We start from the raw sequence: 16,587 nt of genomic DNA on the forward strand, positions 1-16,587 counted from the left end.
ATATATACACACACATATACATATATACACACATATATACATATATATACATACACACACACACACATATATATATATATATACACACATATATACATATATATACACACACACACATATATACACACACATATATATATGTGTGTATACACATATATACACATATATATACACACATATGTGTGTGTATATATATATACACACATATATATACACACACGTGTGTCTATATATATATATACACACATATATATACACGTGTGTGTATATATATACACACATGTACATATATACACACATATATACCTATATATATACACATAAATATATACACATCTATATACATATATATACACACCTATATGTATATATATGTATATATATATGTATGTATATACACATAGATGTGTGTATGTATATATGTATGTATATACACAATGATGTGTGTATGTATATATGTATGTATATACACATAGATGTGTGTATATATATATATTTTTTTTTTTTCATCTTTTCTCCCCTCAGAGAGTCCCCCTTAAAATTTCTTGCAGGGCTGGTTTAGTGGTCCCAAACTCCTTTAATTTTTGTTTGTCTGGGAAATGTTTTACCTCTCCTTCTATTTTCAATGACAGCCTTGCTGGATAAAGAATTCTTGGCTGCATATTTTTCTGATTCAGCACATTGAATATATCCTGCCACTCCTTTCTGGCCTGCCAAGTTTCTGTGGATAGGTCTGCTGAAAACCTGATCTGTCTTCCCTTGTAGGTTAAGAACTTTTTTTTTCCCCCTTGCTGCTTTCATGATTCTCTCTATGCCTGAGTATTTTGTGAATTTGACTATGATATGTCTTGTTGATGGTCAGTTTTTGTTGAATCTAATGGGGGTCCTCTGTGTTTCCTGGATTTTGATGTCTGTGCCTTTCCCCAGGTTAGGAAAGTTTCTGCTATGATTTGCTCACATAACCCTTCTATCCCTATTTCTCTCTCTTCCTCTTCTGGGACCCCCATGATTCTGATGTTGTTCCTTTTTAATGAGTCACTGATTTCTCTAATTCTTAAATCGTGCTCTTTTCCCTTATCTCCCTCTCTTTTCTGCTTCATATTCTCTATAAGTTTATCCTCTATATCGCTGATTCTCTGTTCTGCCTCATCCATCCTTGCTGCTGCTGCATCCATCTGTGGTTGCCGCTCAGTTATAGCATTTTTACTTCCATTCTGACTATTTTTTACTTCTTTTATCTCTGCAGAAAGGGATTCTAATCTACCTTTGACTCCAGCTATTATTCTCATTATCGTGATTCTAAGTTCTGATTCAGATATCTTGCTTGTATCTGTGTTGGTTAAATCCCTGGCTGTTGTTTCTTTGTGCTCTTTCTTTTGGGGTGAATTCCTTTGTTTTGCTATTTTGAAGGGAAAAAAGGAATTAATGAGGTAGAAAAATTAAAATTAAAAAAAATAAAATAAAAAAGAAAAATTAAGGAAACATATTTGTAATAAAAATTAAAAATAAAAATGAATTTTTCTCTTTCTGTATTCAAAAAAAGGAAAAGAAATGAAAAAAGAGAAAAGAAAAAAAAGAAATCATTTGAAAATTTGAAAAAGTGAATACACTGTAGTAGACTAAAATAAAATGATGGAAGTAAAATAGAATTTGAAAAAATTTACATAAAAGCAAAAAATATAGTAAAAAAATAAAGAAAAATATTTGTAATAGAAATTGAAAGTAAAAGTTAAGTTTTTCTCTTTCTGCATTCAAGAAAAATAAAAGAAACGAAAAAGAGAAAAAAGAAAACGAACAAAGAAGAAAAGGAAATCATTTGAAAATATGAAAAGGTGAATACACTGAAATAGACTAAAATAAAATGATGGAAGTAAGATAGAATTTGAAAAATTTTCACAAAAGTAAAAAATACAGTTAAAAAAATTAAAGAAAAATATTTTTTATAAAAATTGAAAGTAAAAAATGAGTTTTTTCTCTTTCTGTATTCACAAAAAAGAAAAGTAGTGTAAAAGAGAAAAAGAAAGAAATAAAATTGAATAGATGGACCTACTTACAGATTGAAATAGTACTGAAACTATTCTGTTTTCCTGTAGAAGTCAGACTATGAAGCGCTTTATAGTCCATAAACAAAGTAGGCGGTGAGACTTGTGTTCTTGAAGAGCAAGGTTGGCCCAGTTGGGCAAGGCTCAGTGTAATGGCTCCGTTCTCCACTAGTTGGCACTGGTAGCCTACTGGGGTGGATTGTTGGGGTGCCCATAGGTGCATATGTGCATGCACGGGTGCGGTGAAAATGGCATCACACAGCTACCCAGTCTCTAGTATCGTAACTCTGTTCTCCCTGATCAGCAATCGCGCACCCGTCCTGTCATCAGCTTTCGTGTCCTCCCCGCTTCTTCACTGTCTGTGACCAAGCCCCAGGCACTACCTCTCTCCTGAGTTTTGCCTCGGATGCGGCTGTTTTCCCAGGCCCCTTACTTCTAAAAGACTGCGGCTTTGACCCATTCTGCCCCTCTGCAGAGGGTCTCAGCAAGCAATGGCCAAATGCCAGCTGTACCCAGGAACACTTGTGGGACCCTGCTGCTGCCCTAAGACTGTGGCCAGGTGCCAGCCACCCCAGAAAAAGTTTGCAAGACAGTGTAGCAGCAGCTTTTCAGGGATTATGGAAAATCACAACGCACATCTGGCACCAGGCTTCACCCTGTACCTTGCCACCTTGTCCAAGTATCAGCGAATGTGGCCGTTTTCTGGAGTCTGCTGGGACCAGGTGGCTTCAACAGCCTCTACCAAATGTCCTTCCAGCAGTGGAACTGCTTTTCCCCGTGTGGCCCGAGAACCTCCCGGACCCCACTCTGCTCCTGAGGATTCGCCCTTCCCACCAGAGCACCACCAGGTATGGAGCTGCGGAGTTGCAGACTTTGCGCTCCCCTTGTTTACAGTCTTAATGGAATTTAAACCCTCTCCTTTCTCCTTTCTCCCTTTTTAGTTTAGTCCCTGTGGCTGTTTCCAATTTTTCACTTTCTCTCCAGCTATGTTTGGGGAGGGGTGCTTTTTCCATATTCTCCCCCCACCCCCCAGTCTCCGTCTTCTCTCTGCCTGCAAAAGCAGCTCCTTGCCCACCACCAGCTTCTCTCTCCTCAAGTTCACCTCTCCACACCATGTACCTGCTGAATTCTGTGGTTCAGGTTGTGCAGATTATTGTGTTAATCCTCCATTCAGATTTCTAGGTTTGTAAGATGGTTTAGTGTTAGTCTGGCTGTATTTCATGGACGCGAGACCCACAAAAAACTTCCATGCTGTTCTATCATCTTGGCTCCTCTCTGCCTCTTTCTCTCCCCCCCCCCCATGTTCATCTGTTTTGTTTCTTAAACTCCATGTATGAGTGAAATCATATGGTATTTTTAATCTCTCTGGCTGACATTTCACTTAGCATAACACACTCTAGCTCCATCCACAACATTGCACATGGCAAGATTTCATTCTTTTTTATGGCTGGGTAGTAGTCTATCATATAGATAACTTCCTTATCCATTCATCAGTAGATGGACATTTGGGCTTTTCCTATAATTTGGCTATTGTTGATAAGGCTGCTATAAACATGAGGGTGCATGTGCCCCTTTGAATCCATATTTTTGAAATTTTTTTTAAGGCTTATTCATTTTTGAAAGACAGAGACAGAGCACAAGCAGGGGTGGGGCGGAGACAGAGGGGGGCACAGAATCTGAAGCAGGCTCCAGGCTCTGAGCTGTCAGCACAGAGGCCGACATGGGGCTTGAACTCACAAACCGAGAGATAATGACCTGAGCCAAAGTCGGATGCTCAACCGACTGAGCCAACCAGGCACCCCTGAATCCATATTTTTGTATCCTTTGGGTAAATAAATACTGATTAGCACAATTGCTGGGTTGTAGGGTAGTTCTATTTTTAACTTTTTAAGGAACCTCCATATTGTTTTCCAGAGTGGCTACAACAGTTTGCATTCCTACCAGCAATGTGAGAGGGTTCCCCTTTCTCCACATCCTCACCAACACTTGTTGTTTCCTGCGTCGCTAATTTTAGCCAGTATGACTGATGTGAGGTGATATCTCATTGTGGTTTTAATTTATATCTCCCTGATGATGACTGATGTTGAGCATCTTTTCATGTGTTTGTTAGCTAAAAATTTTAATTTATAGAAAATTTTGCACCTACCTGTAAATGTTCATAAAGGAAATTTATTGTAGCATATTTTTAACTAGCAAAACTTGGAACCATTTAAAAGCTTAAATTTAGAAAAAAATTATTGCATTTCTCTAAATTATGGTACCTCTACACCATGGGGTCTTAAAAATAATGTTTATCTACACATAATGAAGTGGAAAGTTCACTAGAAAATATTGAAAGTATAAAAGAAGAAGTAATTTAAAAAGGAAATCATACCACAGAATAATTTAAATGACATGAAAAATTTATTTTAAACTATGTGTGCTAAGCTGATGGAAAAATCTTAACATATGAGATAGAATTCAATGAAAATATTGTGGTAAATAAGGCATAATATATTAGTAAGAATGAGAGTGAGAAGTGTGACCTTTAGGAACATGAATACATCAAAAAGCCTCAAAGTATATAAATAAATAACTGATATGTTTATAGCAAGAAACAAGTGCCATAACCATTGAAGTTAACTCTTTATATACAGTCTTCTCAGGAACTGGTAGACCGAATAGATTAAAATTAGGGACAACTAGAAACTGAACGTTACAAATAAAGAATTCACGCCATTAGATATATGTAAAATTCCATATCCAAGAGCTGTGCCCCCTGCCGCATATAAGACGTAAGAAATATTTACAAAAATACATTATACATAGTGTTCACATAGAGTCAAGGGCAATGTCAACAAACCTTAGAATTGTTTTTAAAAGGACAGCAAAAGTACAGTCCTAATTGTTTGGAAAGTTCTATCTTATTGTACGCCACTGATTAAAGGCTATTAAGAAAAACTGTCAACCATATAATAACAAAATCACTTTACTTTAAAATATGTGAAACATAGTTAAATCAGTAGATAAAAAAAAATGTGTGATGTTGAATACATCAGAAATCAAGAAAAAAGAAAAGTGAATGATCTAGGCATTTGACACCAAAGGTTTAGGAAAAAGAAAGCAAGCCCAAATAAAATTTGAAAAATAATAAAATAAGGAGAGAGATCAATGAACTATGAAACAATAACTGCACAGAACAGTGTTAGTTTTGAAATGAAATGTTGTTCAGAAAAAAATACCAATAGCCAGGAAGGAATTATTCTTCTCATGACTTCTGATGTGACAATTGGAAAAAAATAGTTTTATTGGACTTATAACTAGTCCCTAGCATGTAATAAACAACAGAAATAAAAAGAACAATGCCTAATACTTAGTTTCTGTGAATCCTTCTGCTTTTTTTTCTATCTTATTTACCTTAAGTAATATCAAATTTGATTTTTCATAATGGTCTAGTGATTTCCAGTTTTAGAATATGTGCCTGAGTTTTTGATGAGGAGCTTCAAAATATAATTTTTAAATAGAAATCAACTTTAATTCCTGAACATCAATGAATATAACCTTTATATAATAATAAAATTTCGTCTATGTAATTCATGACTAGATCTTTTCACTTAATATTGTGTTATAATCCTTTGGATATTTCTTTTTTCTTTTTTTAAAATTTTTTAACATTTATTCCTTTTTTGGGAGACAGAGAGAGACAGTGTGAGTGGGGGAAGGACAGAGAGAGAGGGAGACACAGAATCCAAAGCAGGCTCCAGGCTCTGAACTGTCAGCACAGAGCCCAACGTGGGGTTCAGACTCAGAATCATGAGATCATGACCTGAGCCAAAGTCAGACACTTAACCAACTGAGCCACCCAGGTGCCCCTGGATATTTCTATGTTGTTTGTCATTTTCTATGTAACCCAAGAGGAAAGGGTATAGAGATAAGAACATTAATCTTGACCTCACTGACATAAGTTCTTTGTAATGGGAAGCAGGATCCAAGGCCAAATAAGTAAAATTAGGAAACATAATGGGGGTGGGGAGGGATAGTTAAGTCTTTACAGGTAATTTGCATGATTCTTTTTCTAGTCAAAATAGTTGTATTGAAAATTTCTTACTTAAGTGGTGATACAAATTTTTGTAATGTTATTAAATTCAGACTCTTACCTAGATGAAAATGGTTTTTCTAGATTGTCTTCATTAAGATAAACATTTGCTATGATTATTATAAAGACCATACACATTACGCAGGTAGCAAATATCCCCCTCTATAGAATGAGACTGCCTCATAGATTTTGCTGTAGTGGTTCAGCTTTTCCATTGTTGCCTTGCCTTCAACGATGAACAATTTCCATGGTCTTTATCTTCTTTGATATTATATATGCTTCTCTATGATCTATACAGGGCTTGACTTTCAAGAAAAGATTTGCAGTAGTGCAGCTCTGGAAGTTTAAAATAATGGGCTTCTTTAGTGTCTGTTTAACTTTATCCTTTTCTTATAACAATTGCCAGGAGGCTCCATGCCTCCCTTTATTTTTATTTTCTTAAATTTTCTTTTCTTTTTAGGTTTATGTATTTTTGAGAGTAAGAGACAGAGAGGGGGTGAAGGGGCAGAGAGAGAGGGAGACATAGAATATAAACAGGCTCCAGATATTTTTTCTAGATTAAAATTTTTGGTGTCGTTTTGGGGGTGCCTGAGTGGCTCAGTTGGTTAAGCGTCCAACCTCAGCTCAGGTCATGATGTCAAGGTTGAAGAGTTTGAACCACCGCATCAGGCTCTGTGCTGACAACTCAGAGCCTGGAGCCTGCTTCAGATTCTGTGTCTTCCTCTCTCTTTGCCCCTCCCCTGCTCATGCCTGTCTCTCTCTCTCTTTCTCTCTCTCAAAAATTTTATTTTAATTTTAGTGTCATTTTGTTTTATATAAACTGAGGATGGTTAAGAACTTTTAATTTAAAATATTTTTAGAATACAATATGTTCTTACTATAAATATACAGTGGGAATTATAAATAGTTCCTTCTTTCAAGTACTGGACAAGATAGTAAAAAAAAAAAAAAAACAGTACCTTACCAAAAGCCAATAAAACAAGCTAGATTTTTCATATACTTTTAAAAAGTCAACACAAAGAAAATGAAAAAAACAAACAAACATAGTAACAGGGTCATTAATCCCTCGATTTGCAATACTGAATTCCTTGATCCATTTACAATCCAAAGATGTAACTGAACAGGGTGGTAAAATCACTTTGGAAAATGACAACTGTACTCAAGACAAAATAAGTCAGTCCTAAATGGATTCCATAGTGCTCTCTGTGGCCACAATTCCATTCCTGAGCCAAAGACGGATGCTTAACCAAGGCCACCCAGGCGCCCTTGGCCAACCTTAGCCACCCAGGCGCCCTCCATGCCTCCCTTTATATCCTACTGATTGACTAAAAGAAGTAAAACAGTTATGTGATAGGCTCTAGTATCATATAACCTTTCCTCTATTATCATATAGCCTTTTGGTAGAAAGTACTCTTTGCTTTTCAGAATAGAATCTATGAGAAAATTTCTTCTTGTCTATGCAATTTACAAATAATTCTACAAACATACTTTACTTTTATATCTTAAGATAAATTTATAATATCAATGTTTGGCTGTAAGAAACACAGTATAAGACAGCAGAAGTGTTACCATAAATTTTTATTTAAGCAAAATAAATGATTGGTGATTGTAGAATAACCTTTTAATTTTTTAATTATAAATTTTGAGCTCTGAATATTATATGAGTAAAGGGAGATAACATATTCTCATAAACATGTCAGCAAAATAATTGAAACGCTACTTGATTTATAGTAAAGTATTTTCCATTGTACACTGGCATTCATTTTTTTTTGCTTATGGTAAATTATGTTTACCAATTGTCACCTTGTTCTTTTTTAACCATAATTTTTAAAGAGCTATGCTATTCTCTAGCTAGTTTTCAATAACACCAATATTTTTCCTTGTGCTGATATATACTCATTTACACTATGAAATGAATGCTTTTGAGTAATTGAAAATACTTTTTAATTGTCTACTTTATAAAATCACAAGAAAGATACACATATATCTTTATATTTATGTTATCACTTTTGTTTGGGATTTTCAGAAAAAAATATTGATATGTTTTAAAATCAACAAATCTGAAAGTCAATTTGAAATAGTAATTTTAATACATATAAATCCAGTCTATTTTATTATTTAAATTACATTTTATTGATAACTTAATGTTACTTAGGTCAGATGTCTTTTAATTTATATTGCTTTGTAACCCATTGATATTTGTAAAGGTATTATCCAGTTCACCTTCAAGTATATCTTGGCCTTAGGGTGGCTTCACAAATTTGAGAAAATAGTGATGATAATAATAATTAAATGATTTGTTATGCAATACTATATGCCAAAACTTAGGGTTAAGTACTTTATATACACTTAATTACCATGTGTCTAGTATAGAACAGCAACTCCCAACTTTTCTATCTTAAAGATGAAAAACTTAAAGCTTAGAGAAGTTCTATAATTTATCTAAGGTCGCTTAAGAAGTGGCAAGGGCACCTGGGTGGCTCAGTTGGTTCAGCGTCCAACTTGGGCTCAGGTCATAATCTCAGGATCTATGAGTTTGAGCCCCACATCTGACTCTGTGCTATGATGACAGCTCAGAGCCTGGAGCCTGCTTCGGACTTTGTGCCTCTGTCTCTCTCTGTTTCTCCCCCACTCACGCTCTGTTTCTGTCTCTCTCAAAAAATAAATAAACACTAAAAAGAAAAAAAAAAAAAAAAGAAGAAGTGGCAGAGTAGAGTTTTAAACCAAACCATTATGGCCTCAAAGCCACTGCTTTCAACCACTGCTATATTTAGTAGAATGCCTGGCCTGGATCAAGGCATAGGCTCCAGGGAGGCAACATTTAAATATTCAGGGATTTTGTGAGCTGGTTCTTAAGCCACTAGCAATTTAAAATTAGCCATGGTAGGAATATTAACACAATAACAATCAGTAAATGTTAAAAATTGGGACTTGTCCCACACTTCCGTCTCCTCCACCTGATAGTTTACTAGCATACTGTTGCCTTTACTGCCAAAGTTTTGTCAATATTTACTTATGTATTAGGTTACAGATAGAAGTAAAAGATGTAAATTTGTCATTTTCTGAGTACTACCTATAAACTGCCATCCATTAAGAAATTTTCCACTAATAGTTACTGAATTAAATGTCATCTTTTATTGTCATATCTAAAATAATTTTTTATAGAGAAGAGTGTAAAATAATGAATTGTCTCTTTTATTTTCAGTGATAGTGGAGAGTGGGAAGATAATTTCTTTTGTGGCTTATATTAATTCTGGATATTGTAATATTTATAGAAATATTGTAGGACTTATGAAACTACAACCAAAAAAAGTGGTAAGTTTTAAACTTATTTATTCTCTTTAATGATAATTTAATACAACCTAATTATTGCATAGTTGTTGTTAGTTTGTCTTGTGGAATTTCTGTTCAATTTTTTTACTATTTTTTTATTGTTTCTTTTCACTGAATTGTAAGATACAGGAATGTAAGATAAGTTGTAAATTGAGTTGTAAGACACAATGTGACTAGAAGCACATTAAGAGATGCTTAACATCTTTATTCCTCAGAAAAATGTAAATTAACACCACAACAAGGTATCACTTCAAGCATATCAGATTGGTTAAAATACACTTAACAAATGACCCAGAAATTCCACTCTAGATATTTACTCAAGAGAAATAAAAATATACATCTACAAAAAGACTCACAAAGTCTTCATAAGCCAAAACTGTAAGTAATCTAAATGTCCACTAACAGTTGAATGGATAGAAACATTGTGATATATTCATACAATGGAATGCTACACCTCAATAAAGAAAGCTAATGATGCATACAAGAATATGGATGAATCTCAAAGCATTAGGTTGGGCAAAAACATCAAACCCAAAAGACTGCAGGCTGCATAATTCCAGTTTTATGAAGTTCTAGAACAGGCAAAACACTAATGCAGAGTGATAAAAAAAAGTTAGAACTAATCTTTTTTTGGTTGTCAGGCACTCTTCAATGGAGTTCAATTTAATATGTAAACTTAGTTGAATTTTGCTACATTAGTTATATTTAGTGTGAGGATTTGCCATTTATATAAATGGCAGTTCTTCAAGTGAGATATTGCTTTTGACCCCAGGATACTTATTAAAGTCTTTCACCTCTTCAGAGTCCCTGTCATGTCATACTCTGAGAGCTACATTCTTTTCTTTTTTTTTAAACTTGCTACTCATCAACTCATCCCTGTTTCCATGGTGTTGAGGTCTCTCTGAAAAGATAATTTGGACTTTCAACTTTTTCTCCAGAGATATGCATACTGAAAACCTGTAGGCCCTCTTCCACTGTTTCTAATTTGGGCCTAAATTGCTAGTTCCCTGGATCAAACTCTCTTTCCATGTTTCTTTCTTATTTAAATAAGAAAGTCTGCATGGAATTCCATCTCAGCTATTAATTCTATCAATTCTGGTCCTGGCATCTGTGCTTATTTTTTTATTCTCTGTTAGTCCACCCATGCAGCTGGGGCTGAGCTAACAAATGGTAGTTCACAAAACATTCAAAGCTAAGCTCTATTTACAAAATGCTATCCCAGGACCTTGAAAAAGGGAATGAGCTCAATGTTTCCTAGACATCTTAGTGGATTAAAAAATTAGGGGCACCTGAGTGGCTCAGTTGGTTGAGCTTCCAACTCTTGATTTTGGTTGGGTTCATGATCCCAGGGTTGTGGGATCCACCCCTATATCAAATAAACTCTCTTTCTCTCTCCCTTTGCCTTTATCCCCCAACTTGTGCTCTCTTTCTAAAAACAAACTTAAAAAATTAATTCATAGATCACTAAGTGACAGTACTTTCAATTACCTTAGATATGGTGAAGTTGTCTATCAATTAACTACTGTTCTATATAGTTTAACTACATGCGTAAATAACTGTTTTCTCTGATTTGAATGAAATTGCATTTTAAATACCATATACCAAAGTGTTTTATGAACAGTGAATTTCTGATGATAACAGTATTTATCATTGTGTGAAATTGGTTTCATTGAACATCTATTATCTATATCTTTTACAGAAAAAAAATCAAAAACTTGTTTGTATGGGCAAACTTAATGAGAAGGAATCCTTTGGTGAGATTAGTGTTCTTCTTCAAGTTCCTTTCACATGCACAATAGTTACTGGAAAAGAGGTTGAGATGGCAATCATTGAAGATAAGGACCTATTTGGTAAGTACATACATGTCTTTTATACCATTTTATTTGATGAGTTTTTGACAATCATGGATATATTTCACAGAAATATTAGGACACTCAAGTAAGTATGTGTGTATATATTTTATTTACATAAGCAGTATACCTGTAAATAGCCTCCTTTAACACCTCATAGTCTGTCTGATTTGATTGTGCCACTTTTAGAATGTATTAACAGTTTTTTCTGCTAATTCCCAAATTACCATTAATGGCAACATTCCTTTCCTTTATCAAGTATCTTTTGGTTTGTCATCTCTACAAATATTGCTTCTATGTTTCTGGTTCAGGTCAAGGTATACTATCTTCCAGTGTACAACCTAGATCAAGTGTATATGAAGATCATGACTTGTGGTGTTTGAACCTTTATCTGAAATTCTAGCATTCTGAAAATATTAAAAGAATAATCTTTTAATATTCATGCAGCCACCAGTATTTGGTCCTTCAAACATTATACTCAAGTAGTATATGCACTTGACTATGAAGGATAAATGAATAGGTATTAATAAGGAGTGACATAATAAGATATTAAAGAAAGGTAAAATTTTTATATAATAAAACTAAGAATATCAAACGTCAGATAAAAGATAAAAAAGGAAAAAATCATAGAAATTAACATGGGTGAGAAATTTGCTTTAAATAAACATTGTCAATTAGAAACACTTTCATGATTATCCATGTATGATTGACTGAATCCCTTTGTCTTGAATTTCAAGGATTTTGTAAAATGTTTTTTAGGGAATATTTACTCTCTACTTGCTTAACTGTAATTTTGCCTAACTTCAAACCCGTATATCTGTTCCTAAAAGTTATAAATCTGAAATAGCATTGACTAATTTTCTTTGTTTCTGTGACATTCAAATAGAAACCCTCCTCAAGGTAAATATCACTTAAAAATAAATACCAACCACCAATTAATTTACAATATTCTCACTTGTTATAGGCTAGGTTTTTCTTTTCCTATACTAATAATGTTAACTGGTGCAAGGCAAATACACTGTGGACTCATTTATGTAAATCAACATTTCACACATGAAATTACTGCTTTCAAGCATGTATTAGAATCTTCTTTGCTGCCTGGCAATCTAAAATTAAAATAGATGGCTTAGTATAAGCTTTAGTTGCATTTTTTATGTGTGCTGTCCATACTTAAAATTCCCTTCTATGTTTTGTTAATTTAGGACTGATGTTATAAAACTGCTGACATGTTGTGTGCCTAATTAAACATTTCTTAGACAGAAATGTTCTTACGGACTATATTTTGCTTGTTTTGTCATGACTTATAGGAAAATAAAATATTTTACAGTTGGCCTTTTAGCAACACAGGTTTGAATGGTGTGGGTCCACGTTTACATGGATTTTAGAGAGACAGAGTGCTAGTGGGGTAGGGGCACAGAGAGAGGGAGACACAGAATCTGAAGCAGTCTCCAGGCTCTGTCTGAGGTGTCATGACACACAGAGGCGGACGCTGGGCTCAAACTCATGAACCCTGAGATCATGACCTGAGCTGAAGTGGGACACTTAGTGGACTGAGACACCCAGGCGCCCCTATTTTTGCATTTTCATATTACTTCATTCTTTTTCCATCTGTTTCACTCCTTATCATCTGATATATGAATCCATCTCTGTAAAATAGTGTAGGGAAGAATTTAAGAGAAAGTAAAATGTGCTTTAAAAAATATCACGTTGATGAGAAATGGAAGCATTAAAGTAGAATAATAAACATGAGCAAAACCCAGAATATGTCAGCTTGTAATCATGATGGTATTGTTATTATTTGGTGTATTACATTGTATTTAGGAATAATTGTTTATATTTGATGTGGTCCATTAAAAACTAAATAAAACCAATGTGCTCTGACAGAATCCTCAGTCATATGTAGATTACACTGCCTATGCTTTCTAATATATCAAATATTGTTAAACATACTATTTCTTTTTAGAATTGTAAATGTATTACTGGAAAACCAAATTAGAGTTCATATCTTTTCTCAAGTATACAAGTCACCCTCTCTATTTGTTCCCACATAAATCATATTAAAGGGCCAACATTGCTTAAATAATCCAGTTTATCAACGATATTTAGTAAATACCTAAAGGGAACAATGCATTCACCATACCTACCTGGGGACAGGTAGAACAGAATTTAAGAAACATGAGAGATTACATAAATGTTAAATACTTTATCTGGAGAATTATATATATAACTATCTGTATATAATCATAAAAGAAGCCATGCAATAATTAGTTTTGAAATATTTAAAAATACTTGAAGAGTGATTTCTTTGTTCATTTAGGTTGTTGACTTTTGGAAGATAGGAAATAATTTGTTTTGCAGTTTATGTACATGCTTCTCAGACATTACCTTGAACACCTAAATAAAAATGAAAACAAATATTATTAAGTTTAAGCAAATATAAATATGCTCTTTTTATATAATGCCACTGGGAATATAGTTTATCAGATTATTTTTATGAAGGTAATATATCTTGTCCAGATTCAGAACTTATACCTCAAGTCATTTAGATTAAAATTATGAATACCAACTATTTTAATTTTACTGATATCAGAAATTCTTATCCTACCATTAAAACAAGTATACTACTTTTGTAATGAAAAAGAATTGCTTTTCATATAAAAAATGAATTAACACTGTTTTTAATTATATCTCATTCAACTATTCATGACTGAAAAAATAAAGGATAGCAATAGATTTAAATTGTCTTTCCCCAAAGGAAAATTTCAATTCCAAGATGACATTGCTACAAACTCTCTGAAAGTTTGTTTTTAAAGGGAAAGAATGTCCAAAGACCTTTATCTCTGATAATGATTCTCTTAATCAAAAGCCTGGGAAACTAGTTTTTTATTTATTGTAGATAGGTCTTTTAGACATTTCAGGAGCTATGAATACATTCTATCAAAAATATCTATTTCCCAGTCCATCAGTATTTCTCCTTCTTGCTGAGGCAAGTTATAACCAGGTGTCTCCTTGATAACAATGTTAATCAGAAGAGCCAAAACCTTTGCACAATTTGCCAGAGTAAATATGCTTCCCTTTCCTTTGTTTTTTGTTTTTGCTGTATGATAAAATTTTGATATAAAAATACATTTCCAAGTTAAAAATAAACTATGACACTTAAAAGTATTTTTTTCTCTTACGAATCTTTTTTTTTGCTCATTACGAATGTTGTTAAAACAAATATGAAAATTAATTTGAATAAAATTTTTGTTTTATTTTGGGTTTTCATGGACAAAGCTTTGAGTGAAAATATTATATTTCATATAATTGTCTCACAGTATATCATTTTATTCCATTAAGCATGTTAAAAATATATTGAAGAACTGTTTTGTTAATGATAAAACCAGCCACATATTTTGAATATCTTGCAGATATTTAAAAGTAGTTGTTTCTTAATGAATTAGTTTATCCCATGAAAATATAATGAAACTAATAATGCGTCTTATTTTGATTGATTGAGTTCCATTTTCCTTTGTCCTCAAAACCATATTGAAATTTAAAAGAGCCCAGGCGTGCCTAGGTGGCTCAGTTGGTTGAGCATCCGACTTCAGCTCAGGTCATGATCTCTCAGTTGACAAGTTCGAGCCCTGTGTCGGGCTCTGTGCTGACAGCTCAGAGCCTGGAGCCTGCTTCAGATTCTGTGTCTCCCTCTCTCTCTGTCTATATCCCACTCACGCTCTGTCTCTCTGTGTCTCAAAAATAAAGATAAACATTAAAAAAATTAAAAAAAAATAAAAGATCCCAATAGGTAGCATTCCTTTTATTTGCCTGAATTCTAAAGCAAATGAGAACAACACAAAAGAATAGAGTAGAAGGGAGATCAAAATAGCAGCTTTATTGCTGATAGAAACTGGAGAATGTAGTTCTTGTATCTGCAGACTAGAGTCCTAATCCTAAACACCAAAATTCACCTGGATTACCTAGAGTCATTAGCAGTGCTCGACAACCAGATATCTTCTCACACAGACGATAGGGCAGGGTTTCCCAGTAGAAATTATGGAGAAGCAGGAAGAAACACCCTTCTTGGTAGACAAACTGGATCCCAAGGGGAGGTGGAGAAGAAATGTTAGAATTCAGTGTCTCTCTTTGTTCCAGGCTAGGAATGATTGACATGGCAGAAAGAGGCCGCAAATGTTAAATTTTTCATAATCCTGCCTCCTGAAGAAGTCAACAATAAATATTTCCTCTAATACTCTGCAGAAATCCCCACAGCCACTGGGTCATTGTCTTGAACATTGGAACAAACCATTTCATTGCATTCTACATATGACATGTACACTCTTGGAGTTGAGAAAAGTTGTAATACTACCAAATCGTATCAATTCTTCCTCCTAATTACCCCTTAAATTTTCTTGCCATATCTTAGTTCATAATTTAATTATCTTCTACCTAGATTTTCCAGTAGCCACTTAAGTAGTCTCCCTGTCTCTAGCTTTGTTACTTCTAATCCATTATTCATACAGTCCCTAATTAAATTGCTACAATGCAAATCTGTTAGTCTTTCCCCTACGTAAAGCCTTTCATCGACTCCCATCATCTATAACAGTTCTTCTGAATATCTTCATCACGGAACACATAAAAATTGTGATATTTTAAAGAAATTTAGGGCAAATAGAGGAAAATACATTGCTCTCAATCTAAGTTATGATTTATCAGACTCCCTGCATCTCAATCCCTTTTAGCTGTACCAGGACTGAGGAGATCATCCGTGTCTCACTGACCTTAAGCCTTTTGTTAAACACTGATTGAGAAGCTCTGAACTCTATAGAAAGTTGAAAGTTCTTAAGAGGGCTTAAGATCCATTGCAATATGGGCTCTGCCAGGCCGCTTATCTCTTCATTCTTATTACTTAACTGCTCATCAATATTGAGCTAAGTATAATTTCTGTAAAAGGGTATGTTGTTTTATGCTTCTAAGCCCTTTGTCTATTCTATTGCATTTCTCTGAAATGAGTTTTCTCTCCTTTACCAGCTGGAAAACCATTATTTTTTTAAGCTGGAAAACCATTATTTATCCTTCTAAATTCCAAGTATTAGAATTTACCTGTTTCCAGGAAATTTCTCCTTATAAACATGCTTCTTGCTACACATACTACAGTATTTTATTGTATATATACACATCTGCTTTTCCTAATAAACTTTGAGTTCAAAAGACAACATTCACAATAGATGCTCAGTAATTGACAACAAAACAGAGGCCTCCTCCTCTGTAAAGTTGTAACTGATGACTTTAGATCATGGTGGCCCTT

General features: G+C 34.0%; 1 protein-coding gene across 1 annotated transcript in view; it reads left to right on the forward strand.

Annotated features, from left to right (window-relative positions):
• CNBD1 (cyclic nucleotide binding domain containing 1) overlaps positions 1-16,587 on the forward strand; it is a 489,467-nt gene that overhangs the window by 384,720 nt on the left and 88,160 nt on the right. Inside the window, exons 9-10 of the mRNA XM_047073787.1 lie at positions 9,323-9,432; positions 11,150-11,300. Of these exons, the coding sequence (XP_046929743.1) occupies positions 9,323-9,432; positions 11,150-11,300 (261 nt within the window). The remainder of the gene's footprint in view (positions 1-9,322; positions 9,433-11,149; positions 11,301-16,587) is intronic.

The sequence above is a fragment of the Lynx rufus genome, unplaced genomic scaffold (assembly GCF_022079265.1).
Source record: "Lynx rufus isolate CCGP_SWC_20201006 ecotype Redwood Valley unplaced genomic scaffold, mLynRuf1.p SCAF_12, whole genome shotgun sequence".
NCBI lineage: Eukaryota > Metazoa > Chordata > Mammalia > Carnivora > Felidae > Lynx > Lynx rufus.